Genomic DNA, 15047 nt, shown 5'->3' on the forward strand with positions numbered 1-15047 from the left:
GGTTACGAACTTACCGGTAAAAAAATGAATCCAACAATCCGTTTCAGAGCCCATATGTCTTTCGGCGCAACATAAACGATCGATGTTAAAAAGGTAATCCAGACATTTTATTCTGCACTCCAACTACACTCCAAGCATGCTCATTTCGTTACGTAAGCCTTATATGTAGACTGATTATCTTTGAAATATTTGACCGCAAAATCACACTCCAGCTTGACCAGCATCTTTTGCGCTATGGCATATTGAAAAGCCGACTGTGGTTGGTGAGACGAAGAAGAAGATACGTTAATAATGAGATCAGAATATATAGCAGCAAGACAAGTTTTTTTTTGTTAATAGCTCTTACCTCCACTAGCTTTTTGCCCAATCCCTTGCCCTTGCCAGCGTCCGGTACGTACGTATGCTGGAACCTGATCAAGTTAGCATTGTGATCTACTGTGTACTGCAGATACGCTTCATCGTTCTTGCTGAGTTCAATTACAAATTTATTACGTTGAGTATCGTTTTTCACTCCCGTCGCGGTGCAATACGCTCGGGTTGTACTAATACGTGATGTGAGAAGTCTTGCCGACAGCAGACAGGACATGATTAGGGAAATTGCACACTCCGGAAATTTATTTCACACCCCGAAACCGAATATGGATCACTTGAGTGGTTCGATTCAAAACAAACAAGTCTAACCGAGCTGTCAACGTAAGCGTAAGAGCGAGGCGGATCGAGTGAAAAGGATGTAAGATGAGGATTTTAGGGGAAAATTAGTTTTCTCGTACACATTTCCTACTGACTTTGTACTAAAAGAATTGAAATAAAAGCAACACAGTTGAATTAGACTGATAACAAACAGTCTTTGCTTGTTATTAAAAGATATGTAATGTTTTCGTTACGTAATCAATGGCATCCCCCTGACAATGACAGGTGCTGCTGAAACTGTCAAATCATCTCGGTTTGTTTTGTGCTTGTGCGGCTGTGTGTGTTTTTTGGTTCGCTCGTGTGCATTAATTGGCGACCACCAAGTGTAGCTTTGGCTGTAATTATACCGTTCTAAGGCTTGTAATGTTTATTTAAAAGATAAGGTCGTAAAGTAAGGCAAAAATTTAGTGAAAGCGGCCACACCGGCCTAAGTGGGCTCGGTACGTATCGCCAAATTTTACCGTTGGTATGGGTAGCGAAAGGTAAACGAACCGTTGCTATGGTAACGCGTTTGGTTGTATACAGGTTGCTTGTAGAGGCGGCTCTAGAGTAAGGGCCCTTGTACGTAGGGGGACCCCAGGACTTGGGTTCAAATCCCATCCTGAACCGCTCTCAGTCGTAGTGAGGACTGACTACCCAACAACGTCGTATCAGTGTGACCTAAAAGATAGTTTTTAAAGGCAAGAAGAAGGTTGATTCTATCCAAACTAATCGGGGTTTGTGTTGCTTGTTTTTTCACCTAATCATCATCATAAATAGTGCTTAAAATAGTACCAAAATGGATGAACACGACTATCGGAGTGTAATCATTTACCATGCACGGAATCGATACTACTACACGATGCAACGGTCCGCACTGGAGGCGATGGCCAAGTACACCAATGACGTCGCGTTCCGCTTCCTGAACGGGCTCGCCCTGATACTGGATGGGTTTCGGCTTCAGGAAGGCATCCGCGAGCTAAACCAGCTACGGAACGAAACGGACCTCGGTATGGCGGTAACGCTCTGTCTGATGTACACTCACAAACGGTGCCACATCGTGGACAAGGAGGAGCTGATCAGTCTCGATGCGCAGCTAAAAGAGGAACGCAAGCGTCTAACGGCTCAATCCGCTTATTACGCCGCCTTGTTTCTTCATCTGAGCGGCAAAACGGAGAAGGCCAAAGAGTACGCAGATAAAGCACTGCGGCTGGCACCGAACCATTCCGACATACTATCGTTGAAGGGATGGTGCGAGCTGCTGCTGGGCAGGGTAAGCAATCAAACGATGGAGCTGTTTAACCGTGCGCTCGAACTTGGTGGCAAACATCTGGACGCGTATCTTGGGCAGGTTCGGTTTTACCAGCTAAACAACGACTTCGATGCCGCTACGGCTGTACTGAACCAGGTTGCGGTTGGATTTCCAGCCGTGATCATTCCACTGGTCGAGAAGATGAAAACCCACCTTGCTAACTGGCACTGGGAGCACACTGCTGAGTTAGCGAATCGTATATTGGCGGAGAAACCGGCCAGTCTGGAAGCGCTCACGGTGAAGATTATGGTGTTGATCGTGAAGGAGGGCAATTACACGGCTGGTGCAAGTGCGCTGCAGTATCTGGCCAGCTCGGTTGAGAAGATCGAACCGGGAAATGGAGAACTGTTTCTGCAGCTCGGTCAACTGTATTCGGTCGTTTGTGGGCGGGATGCAAACGTGTTGGTTGAAACGTTTAAACTTGTCGAGCGAGCGGTTAAGCTGAAGGGTTCCAATGCGGAATATCTGACCGAGCTGGGATATCAGGCGATACTGCAGCGTCGCTATCGAGAAGCGGTGGCACACTTTAAAAACGCCACAAAAGTAAACGATAGTTCAATTCGGACGCTATGCGGTCTTACGCTTTGTCAGATGTTGGAAAATGGCGTATCGGATCAAGTGAAGCAACAACTAGAGTTTCTATCGGAGGTGCAGGGCCGTACGCCGAACCCGTTGCTCCTGTTCATGACCGCGAAGATGCACGCTGACAACCAAGCCAAAGCAACGGAGCTATTGCTGGCCGCATCCGAAGCTCACTTTAAAAATCTGAAAGCCATCCCTTACGGGCCGGAATATTTGCGGCTGTTTAACCCGGACTTTCTGCTACAGCTAGTACACGAACTGTTGGCACATTCGCCCGTAAAGGGAATGTCGGTCGGAGGCACTTTGCGTTCTACGCCGGGCGAATTGCAGCAGCATCCGGTCCTGTTGCAAGCTGTTAACCTGCTGGAATCAGTTGTGAAAGCTTGTCCGGGGCTTGTGGAAGCTGTTTATCTGCTTGCCGTGGTACAGCGACTCGGCGGTGAGATAGGCCTGGCATCGGTAACGTTAAATCGCATCCTGCAGGAGCTTGATCCGGCATATTCAAATGCGCATCTGCTACTTGCGGAAGTACACATCGAGCAGAAACAGTATCAGCGTGCCGCACAGAGCCTAGAGATATGCCTAAGCCACAGCTTCAAGGTGCGTGAAAACCCAATGTATCATTTACTTTACGGCATGATACTGAAGAACCAGCAACAGTACGAGGACGCGCTGAAGAGTTTCTTTATGGCGATGAATCTGTGTGGTATCAGCAGTTCTGTTGGTGGTTCGGTTGGAGTGCCGTCTGCTGTTTCTGTCGCGGCGAAAAGCCACAGCGATACAACGGGAACACAACAGCTTAATATAGCCGATCGACTAACACTGTATCTGGAGGTAATAGAAACACAGCAAAAAATCAACCAGCACACGGAAGCGCTCAAGTTGCTGGAATTGGTGTCGACCGAGTTCGGCGGAACCTCCGAAGAAGGACGGCTGGTGCTGGCAATGGCCGACTTTTATCTGCAGCAAGGTAACCAAACGAAAGCTATTGACCTGCTAAAGAAAATGCAGCCAGACCAGCTGTATTACGTGCAAGCCAAAACGAAGATGGCGTACATTTATCTGAACCATCGTAAAGATCGCTTAACGTTTTCGCAATGTTTTCGCGAGCTGGTAGCTAACTGTCCGAACGCCTCCAGCTATCTGATGCTCGGCGATGCGTACATGTCCATACAGGAACCGGACGATGCGATCAAAGCGTACCGTGAAGCAATCCGGCAAAGTCCGCACGATGCACTGTTGGCAAGTAAGCTGGGTCGTGCGTACGTCCGAACGCACCAGTATCAGAAAGCGATAGCGTACTACCAGGAAGCGATTCTACATCCGGAAAACTATCCACTGAAGCTTGATCTGGCGGAACTGTACCTGAAGCTGAAACAGTACCAAAATGCCGAACAGACGCTAGCGGATGAGCTGAACGGTAAAGTAAGGTAAGGATTGTATGTTTGTAGGAGAGTCTGATTGTATCGGGGATACCTGGTAGTACAGGTCCTTGGAATATTATGCTTGGGTAAGCAGAAACGTTGAAGATACTGTTAGGATGTGATACCGATCCTGTTGTTTTAGTTATTGCAATAAATTCGCTTTCTTTCCTGTTTGAAGCGACTCCGATGAACTTTCGGCCTTACAAGTGCGCACGAAGCAGTATCTCCTGCTAGCCCGTATACGGGAAAAGGCTGGACAACTAAACGCATCTCTTCAGACACTAAAGGAGGCACGGGATAATCAGCTTAAGGTGCAACATCGATTACTGCTCGACCAAACGGTTACGGGCATACCGAGCGAGCAGAACAAGATGCTTGCAAGGTATGGTGATCACGCGTGAGCGCCATTCGACGCGGCTTAGCTACCACATGAAAACCATATTTTTTTCTTCCAATTTTTCAGAATCTGCGTCCTTATGGCTGAACAGTCCCAGGCTATACGTGACAATGAGCAGATGATACACCACTACAAGGAAGCGCTAAAGTACATCCCGAACGATACAGGCGTAATGGCGTCTCTTGCCCGTATCTACATGCAGCTGAATCGAATGGATGAATGCCAGGCAACCTGCGTCCAGATCGTACAGCTCGATCCGAACAACGAGGTGGCGCTGGTAATGATGGCTGATCTGTCCTTCCGCCGGATGGACTTTGAAAATGCGGCCTACCACTTTTCACAGCTTCTGCTCTATCAACCCACGTACTGGACAGCGCTGGCACGTTTGATCGAAGTGCTGCGGCGCAGTGGCACCCTCGTCGAAGCGGCTACCTTTCTGCAGCGTGCCGAAGAAGAAGCCACACGGTCCGACTGTGAGGCGGGACTGAGCTACTGCAAGGGATTGTGTGAATGGTACCGTGGCAACCCAAACAGTGCCCTGCGGCTGTTTAACTACTGTCGCCGGAACGAGGAGTGGGGCCAGCAAGCGATTTACAATATGATCGAAATTTGTCTCAATCCCGATGGTGATCTACCGTCCGAAGGGTCCGTCATCGATATCGGTGCGGACGATCTGGAGATAAAGGATTCGCGTGCGATGGCACTACGCACAGCGGAACGGTTGCTGAACGAGCTGAAGCCGCGTCCCGGTGTGTTGGACAACGAAGCGTTAAACCATCGGCTGTTGGAAAATTTTCTCCTAGTTGCATCCCGCCAGAAACATAACGTTGAGCAAGCGCTACAAAACTTTACCGCCATCGCGTCACAGGATGAGTACATTGGGGCGATCTACGGGATGGCTGTAACGCACGTCATCCTGAAGCAGAGCCAACGGGCCAAAAATCAGCTCAAACGCGTAGCGAAAAATGTCTGGACGTTCGAGGAGGCAGAATATTTGGAAAAGTGTTGGCTACTGTTGGCCGACCTGTACAATCAAGCCGGCAAGTACGAGCTCGCCACGGATTTGCTGAAGCGCGTGCTGCAGCACAACAAATCGTGCACGAAGGCGTACGAGCTCGGTGGGATTGCGTTCGAGAAGGAACAAAACTATCGGGCAGCCGCGATGTATTACGACAGTGCGTGGCGTTACTGTGGCAAATCGAAACCAAACATCGGCTACAAGCTGGCGTTTAACTACATGAAAAACAAACGGTACGCGGATGCGATCGATATCTGTCAGCAGGTGTTGAAAATCCATCCGGAGTATCCATCGATTCGCAAAGACATATTGGAAAAGTGTCGTAATAATTTAAAAGTTTAAAACGGGCTGTCGAGAGGACACCCTTGCTCGCAAATCAGAGGCCTTAGAAATGGAATTCAGCTAGGTTAAGTAGTTTTCTTACACTTCTCACCGATCCTTTATGGCGTTCAATTGTATTGAAAGTATAGGCACGCTTTGCATTTACTGCCGGGTTTGGCAGTTAAAGTTTGGCACACATTTCGCACACACACACACACACACACACACACACACACACACACACACACACTTTTAGAATTAATATTTATTCACCAGTAAATACAACTGACTCGACGAAACGATAACATGGCATCGATTTTGTTGAATTTCGAAAGAAACGCTCAGTGTTCCGGATAAGACGTATATTCGTACATGTGTGTAGACTAGAATAACATATATAGTTCGCTCATGTAGTATTTCGATTATGAGGATATGCTTACTTTACGGACACTCGTTACAATTATGCTGGGATTTTTTTTCTCTGTCGTCTGTAAAGCCTGCTTATATAATTATTGCTAAATTTAATTATCTTAACTAAAGAAGTTTAACTAAAATACAATTAAAACAATGACATGTGGGTTCCAATTTGTCGTCACGTGGAAATGGAAAGGTAGTCTGTATCCTAACTTCCAGTCTCCGCGATGAGAAAAGTGTCAGATTCCTATACAATTGGAGACCATTCGTGATTTCAGATATCCTTCTCATTCTTGTGCTTTCTTTTCAAATAGTAGTAAGGAATAGTGATGGGGAAAAATGGCTCCGGAACCGACCCTGTACCCACGGCTCCGAACCCAGATCTTCACACCCACAGGTAGAGGGAGAGGGGGAGGGAGGGAGACAAGGACGTAGGTTCGGAGTCCTGGGTACAGAGCCGGTTCCGGACACGTGGGTGCGCTCCGTAGCGCCCATCGCTAATAGAGAGATCAGAACGCATCAACCATGTGGCGATAGGAGGGAAGTAGAGGCCTATGAATTAGCGATTATTTAACTAAACTTTCGTGTGACCGAGCTTATCGTACATTAAAGTGTTGCTAGTTACTACTTAGTTAACATTACCATTGAAGCAACACAGTTGTCGCTTTTGCGATTATTTTAAACGTTTCTAAGTTTTCGTTTGCCGACCTGGTATACCCTTTACAGGTGTAACGGATGGGAATATACGAATTTACAAATTCAAGTACATTATTTGTGTGGCAGACAGTGCACCACAGAAGCTTAACATGGCGGCAATGGTAACTACGGCCGTCGTCGTACCGGTCCAGGCGACGATCGAACCCATACAGATGGAAAGCACAAACTGGGCCAGAAACACCATACTGCTCACGATGGCCACATCCGTGCCAAGTCCTCGAACCGCACCTGTGCTTTGTTTTGCGACGCCACATTCATTTACCTCGAACTGTAGATTGGGAGAGTGATTGCGTTAGGTATTTGGTGAAGCAGGTTTCATACCGGTGGGCCTGGTGAAGATACTTACAACACCCTCCGAATGGTAGTGAGCAACGAGCAGGTAGGGCATGGTGAAAAGCGTCGAGTACATCACACCTGCCGTCCAGCTAAACACAATCACACCAACCCGGTGCTTGGATAGCGCCATCATCGACATACCGAGACAGTAGAACAGTAGCCCACCGACGTAGACGCTTTTGGCGCGGAAGCGTTTTATAAGCCGCTCGATGATCAGCGAGTAGCAGGCACAGGATAGCGAGTACATCGCCATGCCCCAACATCCAAACCGTACACCGGCTTCATACAGCAGATACTTTTCCGTACCATCGAGTGCCTAAAACCGTTGGGTGACAAATGTTTCAGGTATTAGATAGGGCGATGCTTTTTTTAAACCATCCTTACGGCATATACCTTGGGATCTCCATCAAACACAGCCTCCCCGACAAAGTCGGTAAAGTAGAGCGAGTAGCAAACGTGTGCCATCCAGCAGAACAGATTCGTTAGGCAAACCATCCGCAACGAATGAGGCATGTAGACGATCGACAGCAGGTACATACTGAGGGTAACGGCCTGCTTGTCTTCCTCGTGCCCCGGTGTATCGCGTCCAGATTCTTCGACATTACGTTTCTCGCTGGCAGCCGTGGGCGCATCACCATTTGCCGACGGTTTGCGCACATCCTGACGGCTGAAGCTCGTCTCGGTGAAGTTTTCCCCCGGTAGCTCATCGTAGGCGGCGTTGCTCATTGGTGGTTGGTCGGCTGATCGATCGTGCTGCAGCGTTGCGCCGTAGGTGATGGTTTCAGGCTCACTCCCGTTTGCCAACGGTGGATCCTGCCGTTCGAGTTCCTCCTCCAGTATCCAGAGCGGAATTTCGCTGAAGCTCGTCACGGTACAGAGCACGCACACGATGAAGATGATCGTGATGAGCGAGAAGACAGCCCGCACATGGCCCCCGAGCACGATGCCGAGCGACGTATTGTCCCAATCGATACCGCCAAGCGAGTAGCCCATGAACCCGCCCAAACCAGCCATAATGGTGAAGGTGGACAGCCCCCGTGCATGGTCCTCCGGTACGGTAACATCAAGCAGAAATGCACGTGCCGGACTTTGGCAAGCGTCTGCATCGAAATCCAGCAGCACCGTCCCGAGAATGGTAAAGAAGATGCCCCACGGATGGCGAGGTCGCTGTTCTGGAATGTCCGGCTGTACTAACGCTGCCCTAATGGTCGCGGTACGCTGCGACATCGGTTCCAGACTACGCAATGGCATCGGTTTGACAGCGTCCGCCTGCGGTTCCTGCCACACGTAACCAGCGACGGTACTGCTGTCCTCACTGCTGTTCAGTGTGGTGTTGATAGCGTACGGGTTAAAGTCTCCCATGGCGTACCCAACGTCTTCACCGTTCGGGACGAGCAGCAAACCCAGCAGTACGCCCAGCGACAGCAGCATTATGAACGGTCTTCGGCGACCAAATTTGCTACGGCACCGATCGCTCAGCGAACCGAGCACGGGCGTAAGAAAGAAACCGACCAGGGGCGATAAACACCAGACCAGCGTCATGTGCTGATGCTCGACGCCAATTTTTAGTAGCGTCGGTGACACGAATGCTGTCTCAGCTGCATACGAAAACTCAATTCCCATTACGGCGGCGGAGATGCGTATCAGCTCCAGGCGTGTTTTACGGCTGTGGAGATGATGGTACAAGGGTTGCCTGTAGTCATACAGCGGTTTCTAGAAAGGACGTGTGCTAGTACACTCACCGATAGATGTGGGAAAAGTCAACCGCATTCTCGTTCCATCCCGTTCTGCCACCGTGCTCCGCATCCGTCCCTATTGGTGCGGATGTTTGCGTCCCTGTACCACCTTGAAGCACGGTGTCCTTCAGGTACTGGCGTACCCCACCTGGATGCCTTTCGCGCCATCCTTCGTGCCATTGACGCACATTGGAACGCCATTCGTGCCACCGTCCAGCGAAACCTTGATACTCGTGCAGTTTGTCCATAGTTGGGGTCGTCCGTTGGGGTGATAAAACTGTCAGCAGGCTACAAACGGTTGAACTGAAGGTTAGTAGCAGTAGTGGCAGTAGTAGTAGGAGATCATTGCATCAAGCTCTGCACTTGTTTGATTGCTGTTGCATGAATTATAGTGCTCTTTTCATCTTTCACCATAATTTTTTTTCGGTAGTGATCGATTTTTGGAGTTCAGGTTGACTTGTAGACTTGATTGGTTTACAGTAAGCTGGCTGGAAGCTACACGATAATCCACCGCATGACATTTCTCCACAAGACTAGATCTACGATCAGTAGTTGTTTAATAATTTAATTAACAACCTTCAAGGTCTTGGTCACTGCTGCTGCAGAGTCCGCAGTGTCCAGACTCTCTTTCAAGTAAGAAAATCTTAACAGTTCTGTACCCTTTTTTGCCGTCTTATTGTGTGAAGCACTAAGCTTACACGGAACGCTTCCTCGAACGTAGTACCGTCGATTACCCTGGATTAAAATGGCGCGCTTGTGTGAGGGTAGTAACGCATTGGCGTTGTAAGTTAATTAGATTAGGGAGGAATGTGTTCTACTCTTTCACACCACGGGTCTTGCTTCGAGTTATTTGTTTTTTAAACACTGTTTGTTGTTGTATGCTTTGTTGTAATTAGCACATTGTTTGGATGTTATAATTATTCCTTTAATCTCAACTGTGAAAATACACACCGCAATAGTACGCCATCTTGAAAGCATTACTATCGGAAACTTAAAACTTACTAATTAAAAATCACCATAAATATTTATATAACACACCGAGAATGGCTCGACAGCGGTGTTGCACAATTGCCAGCTGCCACTGCGACAAGGGCAGCAGTACGCGTCACATTTACCAAACAACCATCACCACGAAACAACTAACGCACCAACTCTGGCAAAGTCTGCTCCTTCCGCACAACTAGACACGACGGGATCGTTATTAGCTCTGAAAGGTTCGCTCGGCGAAAACCACACCGTCTGTTGTGTCGCGCGCGACTGACCACTGACTCGGCTGCCACACTATCTGCACCACCAGTAACAGCAGCACCAGCAGGATCGATGACAAAGATTGGTTGGCACGAGTGGAATGAGCCGCCTGCGGAAGTAAGTATGTCTTGCGTTTGGTGCCACTTATCAAGCGAAGCGAACGAATGGTGCTGCACTAGTCGGGATTCAGTTGGAGTTGTTTTGTTCTTTCTTGCCATTACGGGAAATGGTGAAGAATCAACCCATATCTCGCGGTAAGAAGTTTGGGCGAGATATATCATATTTTAATAATCAAACTCGGTTGATGAGGTTAGTGAGGTTAAAGAATATTGTATGATTTATTACTTTAGTAAAATAATGTGATGCCACAATCATACGAAGAGAGAGAGAGAGAGAGAGAGAGAGAGAGAGAGAGAGAGAGAGAGAGAGTATCCTGCTGGTGAACTGTTGCTGACGTACGGCTTGGGTCTTATCGTGCTAACATTTTGTGGCTTCTTGAACATCTGAGGCACCATACCATAATTAGGCCATAACCGGGTACCTTGGACATCGCTCACATGACGTACGCTATTATGTCAGTAACGGTGATGGAATCTGATCTTCTTGCACGTGGCAGTTACAGCAGAAGGTGGTGACATAAGATCAACCGCTACAGAAATTAATTCTAGGAAACTGCATCATCCATTTTTTTAAATTTTTGTTCCAGTCATCAGGAATTGGACTCAACAAATCTATCAGAAGATCTTCTCAATTTCGACGATATTACTAACAGTTCTAAAAAAAAAACATAAGCTTGTTCTTCTAATTATCTATTTAACTCCTACGATCTTTGTTTTTACAACTCTATCACGAACCAACAGGAAAGAATTCTGCATCTTTCTCTCGGTGTTCCCTCTTGGTTATTTCTCCACTAAGCTCCTTATCGTTCTGCGGTCGGTAATGAGATCTCTGGAGAATTCGTGGTACTGATGCTTGTGAGCAAGTCTGACAACTGTGAACCACTGACAGTGTGACATTGTTTCGCTACGAGTACGAATCACACGAACTCCAAAAAATAACACTGACTAGCTAGGAACTTCTGAGAAAAAGGGCGTACATTTGTTAGAGAAACGTTAAGGCATAATTAACCGATTCTTTAAGTCCAATTAGTGCCGAACCGTAATCCAAACTAGCAACTGGAAAAAGTTCCTTCCCCCTCCGAAGCAGAGGGGTTTATTGATGAGTGGATGTGGAGGGTGGACCTACATGTTGGTGCTTCAAACAGTTGTCACGCGGCATTAGTAAACTTTGCACACCGGATATATTTACTACGGTGGAAGGATGGAACAGAAATACAACATTGCGAGGAATTTTGATGAGAGAGAGAGAGAGAGAAAGAAGAAGACCAAGAGAGCAATAGCGCACGGCTTAGTATTTAGTTGCAGCAGCAGCCATCTTGTATTATGAAGTGTTAAGTCTCCAATAGCGGAAGGATCAGCAATATAGATGCTTCTTTTTTAAGGGACGTACGGATCTGCATAGTTGATGAGACACATCGTAGAGATGGCACACCCGTCTACCAGGACATGTCACTCTTCGCCCATGTCTAATGTCGACAGCGAAGAAGTCATCCATCGTCTCTAATGATTTTTTAATTGGAGCACGGGCCTGTCTCTGTAAGCCGCTTGTCATGTCCCGTGTACATCCTCCAGGATTGCGTACGATACGCAATTTCCTTGCTGGGAAAGCCCAATGGCAGGGAGCCATATCACACACAAGGCCAACATACTATAGCGAGCGTGAGACTGAAGGGTTGCAGCTGTTAGCCACATGCATGGGTGGCACATAATTCCACCGCTGCTGTGTCGGTGTCGGGCAAGAATGTCAAAAAAGACTGGGTAAACTATACCCTGATTGTATTTTCTCACAATGAGCTTTCATTTCACCCTCACCATCCAGTACCATCCGATTCCGCCCTTGCTGGTGGAACTCTCCTGTCCTTGCGAAATCTTCCCTTCCGGTAATAGCATACTTGCTCACTCTCGCTCAAACATGGGTTGCAACCATTATGCGATTGCGCAAATAAATCCCATGTATGTGTGTGTGTGTTGAGCAAAAAAAAAAAACCCACCATCCAGCAACCTTCGTACGGTGATGTAAGCTATTGATAAAGAAAAAGGAGAAACTGAAAACTCCCCCCCCCCCCCCCCCCATTACACGTTATCACAAGCGCAGGAACGGAAGTTCCTTCTTCTTTCGCAAACGCGTGTGCATTGTGCATTACTGCCCGTTTCGTAGTATTATTCTCCATGTTACCGCTCATGAATGGTGTGGGAGGTTTGCCCCAAAACGGTTGAACGGGAAAGATCTCAATTCATCGCCAAAATCTGTTAAACGAGATTTTCCTTCTCTCACGCTTTTGTTGTACTCGATTATTGGTTATATGGTCTCAGGTTTCTCTTCATTTATCATGCTCGATGCCATTGTGCTGTTATGTTATTGTATTTTCTCTTTTGTTTACCGCTTGCTGCTACCCTGATTGCTACCCTTTGTTAGCTAAAATGTCGCTGTTGATGGGAGCAACCGGGGCGAGGGGAAGGGATGTGGGGCAGGAGCAACGCGCGGTATGTCAACATGAGCTTATCCGAAACCCGCTTACATCCTTTCGTGCATATTCAACCGTAATTCTGTAGAGTTTGAAAAACAATATTTCGATTTATTTGACCAATAGTTTCCTGCTAGAAAACTTTCCCAACTTTTATAGAAGCTGATCGCATGTAAGTGCAAAACATAAAAGTTTAGTTACCGAGTCATGTAAAAGCATCATCGCGGCAAAAGCTACCACCAAGAAGCAAAAAGAAACAATCTTTTCTCCACTTCCCATAGTGCAAACGGTTGAACGATTTCTCTGTGATAGCTTGCTCCCGAAACCCGAAGTGTGTACATCGGAAGGCGTGATACGCGCGAGCACGCACACTTGTTCACTGTCCTCTTGGTTATCAGTGTAGGTACGAGCTTTTCGGAATGCTCTCGGATCAGAGCGTCCTCGAATCTCTGTCTCTCTCGTCCTTTCGCAAACGGCAGGACGCGACCCCGAGAGCAGAGATCTGGGTTGCGCCTTTCGCTCCTGTGTGTGTGTGTGTGTGTTTGTGTGTGTACGGTACGGCGGTATCTCAATGCCCATCCTCACAGCATCCTTCGCATCAGCGCGTATCGCGTCACCTCGTACATCATCAATGTAGCAGGAGGAGACTGTGGTTCCACTAGCGCTCTTCGCTCCGAGCCGCTTAGTGTTGTTTGACAGTGACGGGCTGAACGGTTGAGTTCGGTGGAATTTCTGTGTTATCAGCCACTGTTTCGGGGTGAGTTGCACCGTGGTGTCGATGTTTCCGGGTCTGCGGGTTCCTACTAGCTTACTTTCACAGACCCACCAATTGCTGTTCTAGGTAGAGGTGGGGGGGGGGGGGATTTTTTTGTCGACGTTGGTGATAGTGGTGACAGGAAATTGGGCAGTGTGCTGATAAGTGGTATCCTTAATAATTGCGCAAAAATGCCAAGCAAAAAGTAATCCTTTGTTAGTGAGCGAACCTTTGCAGGGGTTAAGGTTTAGTCTAGTTAAAAGAAGGGTGGGGGGGGGAATAGAGGGTGAAGTGGGAAGGTGGGAGGGAGGGAGTTAACGCGATGCTCAGTGCATTCGTGTTGACAAGGACGCGGCTCCTAGCTTAGGATCTGCAGCTGGGGTTATACTGAAGTGAGCTATGTATCCTGCCTTATTTAGCCTAATCAAACAAACTAAGTGCTGTGGTTAACTGAAGCGGAAAAGTAGTGCTCAAAAAGCGTGTTTGACACAGCAACAAAAAGTACACCAAAAAAGAAACAAAAATCAACGAATGCGCTGCTGATTGCATAGCGTCAGGCGTCAACATGCTTCAAAATCGCAACCATCAACGGCCCATCATCAACAATTTCATCATTGGCAAAGGAGTCAATTCAACCTGTGCATAAAGAGCAAAAGGATATTCAAAGAAATCAAGAAAACGAGTCAGATTCTTGAAATGCAGGTAAATATAAAAAGGGTGAACTAATGAAGAGACACACACAACAAAAAGATGATCAAAAATTTGCAGTTAATGTTATCGTTTCCCAAGTAGGGCCTGCCATATTTTACGAACTCTAAAAACCAAAATTGCAACAAAAAAAAAGCTATTGCTTTAAGAGCAGGAAGGTTCTGGATGTAAATTTGTAAAAGCAGCATTGCTAGTGGTTAAGAAAACACGCCTTAATATTGTGTAACTTGATGTCTTGAAAGAAAGGACGGTTTACTTCGGTAAGAACGCGCAAAAAAATGCGAAACACACACACACACACACACACACACAGACATACACAGATGTACGCATCCAAACACACGCTGCCAAGCACGCAAACCAGCACACACGTGTACTTATCTTACACGGAGAATATGGGTGTTGTACTATCTTAATTTCTTGAGGAGAAAATCAAGATATATGCCGAGCGGGAGAGAGAGAGAGAGATAGAGAGAGAGAGAGTGATTTCTTAAGAATTGGACCACACCGGACCTTAGGGTGGAGATGAATCGGGAGGGAACGTTTTTATGTGCGTGTGTACCTGCGTTTGCGTTCATAGAAACGGTTGCATAAATATCGGGCGTCTTAGTGTTGTGGAACAGGGTGTGAAAGCGTTCGAAGGCACAGTGTTCCCACCTGGGCTGACTATCAACTATTACAGAGCTTCATAAGTGGGTGTCTGTCTGTATGTATGTGTTTTTTTTTTCTCGAAGGCCTAGCCCCGTAATGCACTTCCCTCTCCCCTCTTCTACCACTGCTCATTCGAAGTTATGCAATTGGAATTAGATAATTTGGCGTACTGTTTT

The 15047-nt window shown here is 47.3% G+C and overlaps 3 protein-coding genes across 3 annotated transcripts; 1 reads left to right on the forward strand and 2 right to left on the reverse strand.

Moving 5' to 3' along the window:
- Nucleotides 1–140: 140 nt before the first annotated feature.
- On the reverse strand, nucleotides 141–586 carry LOC126561409 (protein NATD1-like). Its single transcript, XM_050217537.1, has 2 exons — nucleotides 347–586; nucleotides 141–254 (listed from the first exon to the last, which is right to left on the reverse strand). The coding sequence occupies exons 1-2, from the start codon at nucleotides 584–586 to the stop codon at nucleotides 141–143; spliced, it is 354 nt and encodes a 117-aa protein (XP_050073494.1).
- An 864-nt stretch (nucleotides 587–1450) lies between these two features.
- LOC126567114 (tetratricopeptide repeat protein 21B-like) lies at nucleotides 1451–5744 on the forward strand. The gene is made up of 3 exons (XM_050223350.1): nucleotides 1451–3993; nucleotides 4166–4369; nucleotides 4451–5744. The coding sequence occupies exons 1-3, from the start codon at nucleotides 1469–1471 to the stop codon at nucleotides 5742–5744; spliced, it is 4023 nt and encodes a 1340-aa protein (XP_050079307.1). The 5' UTR covers nucleotides 1451–1468.
- Nucleotides 5745–6879: 1135 nt separating this feature from the next.
- On the reverse strand, nucleotides 6880–9207 carry LOC126557415 (proton-associated sugar transporter A). Its single transcript, XM_050213191.1, has 4 exons — nucleotides 8933–9207; nucleotides 7584–8856; nucleotides 7201–7506; nucleotides 6880–7122 (listed from the first exon to the last, which is right to left on the reverse strand). The coding sequence occupies exons 1-4, from the start codon at nucleotides 9172–9174 to the stop codon at nucleotides 6889–6891; spliced, it is 2055 nt and encodes a 684-aa protein (XP_050069148.1). The 5' UTR covers nucleotides 9175–9207; the 3' UTR covers nucleotides 6880–6888.
- Between the last annotated feature and the right edge of the window lie 5840 nt (nucleotides 9208–15047).

This window comes from Anopheles maculipalpis, chromosome X, assembly GCF_943734695.1.
Source record: "Anopheles maculipalpis chromosome X, idAnoMacuDA_375_x, whole genome shotgun sequence".
Taxonomy (NCBI): domain Eukaryota; kingdom Metazoa; phylum Arthropoda; class Insecta; order Diptera; family Culicidae; genus Anopheles; species Anopheles maculipalpis.

Coding starts and splice junctions, on each gene's coding strand:
- LOC126567114 (XM_050223350.1), top strand. CDS start 1,469: ATGGATGAACACGACTATCGGAGTGTAATCATTTACCATGCACGGAAT. Junction 3,994..4,165: donor GAGCTGAACGGTAAAGTAAG/GTAAGGATTGTA, acceptor TCCTGTTTGAAG/CGACTCCGATGAACTTTCGG. Junction 4,370..4,450: donor CAGAACAAGATGCTTGCAAG/GTATGGTGATCA, acceptor CCAATTTTTCAG/AATCTGCGTCCTTATGGCTG.
- LOC126557415 (XM_050213191.1), bottom strand. CDS start 9,174: ATGGACAAACTGCACGAGTATCAAGGTTTCGCTGGACGGTGGCACGAA. Junction 8,857..8,932: donor GACTTTTCCCACATCTATCG/GTGAGTGTACTA, acceptor TCATCTCCACAG/CCGTAAAACACGCCTGGAGC. Junction 7,507..7,583: donor TGTTTGATGGAGATCCCAAG/GTATATGCCGTA, acceptor CAACGGTTTTAG/GCACTCGATGGTACGGAAAA.
- LOC126561409 (XM_050217537.1), bottom strand. CDS start 586: ATGTCCTGTCTGCTGTCGGCAAGACTTCTCACATCACGTATTAGTACA. Junction 255..346: donor TGGGCAAAAAGCTAGTGGAG/GTAAGAGCTATT, acceptor CACCAACCACAG/TCGGCTTTTCAATATGCCAT.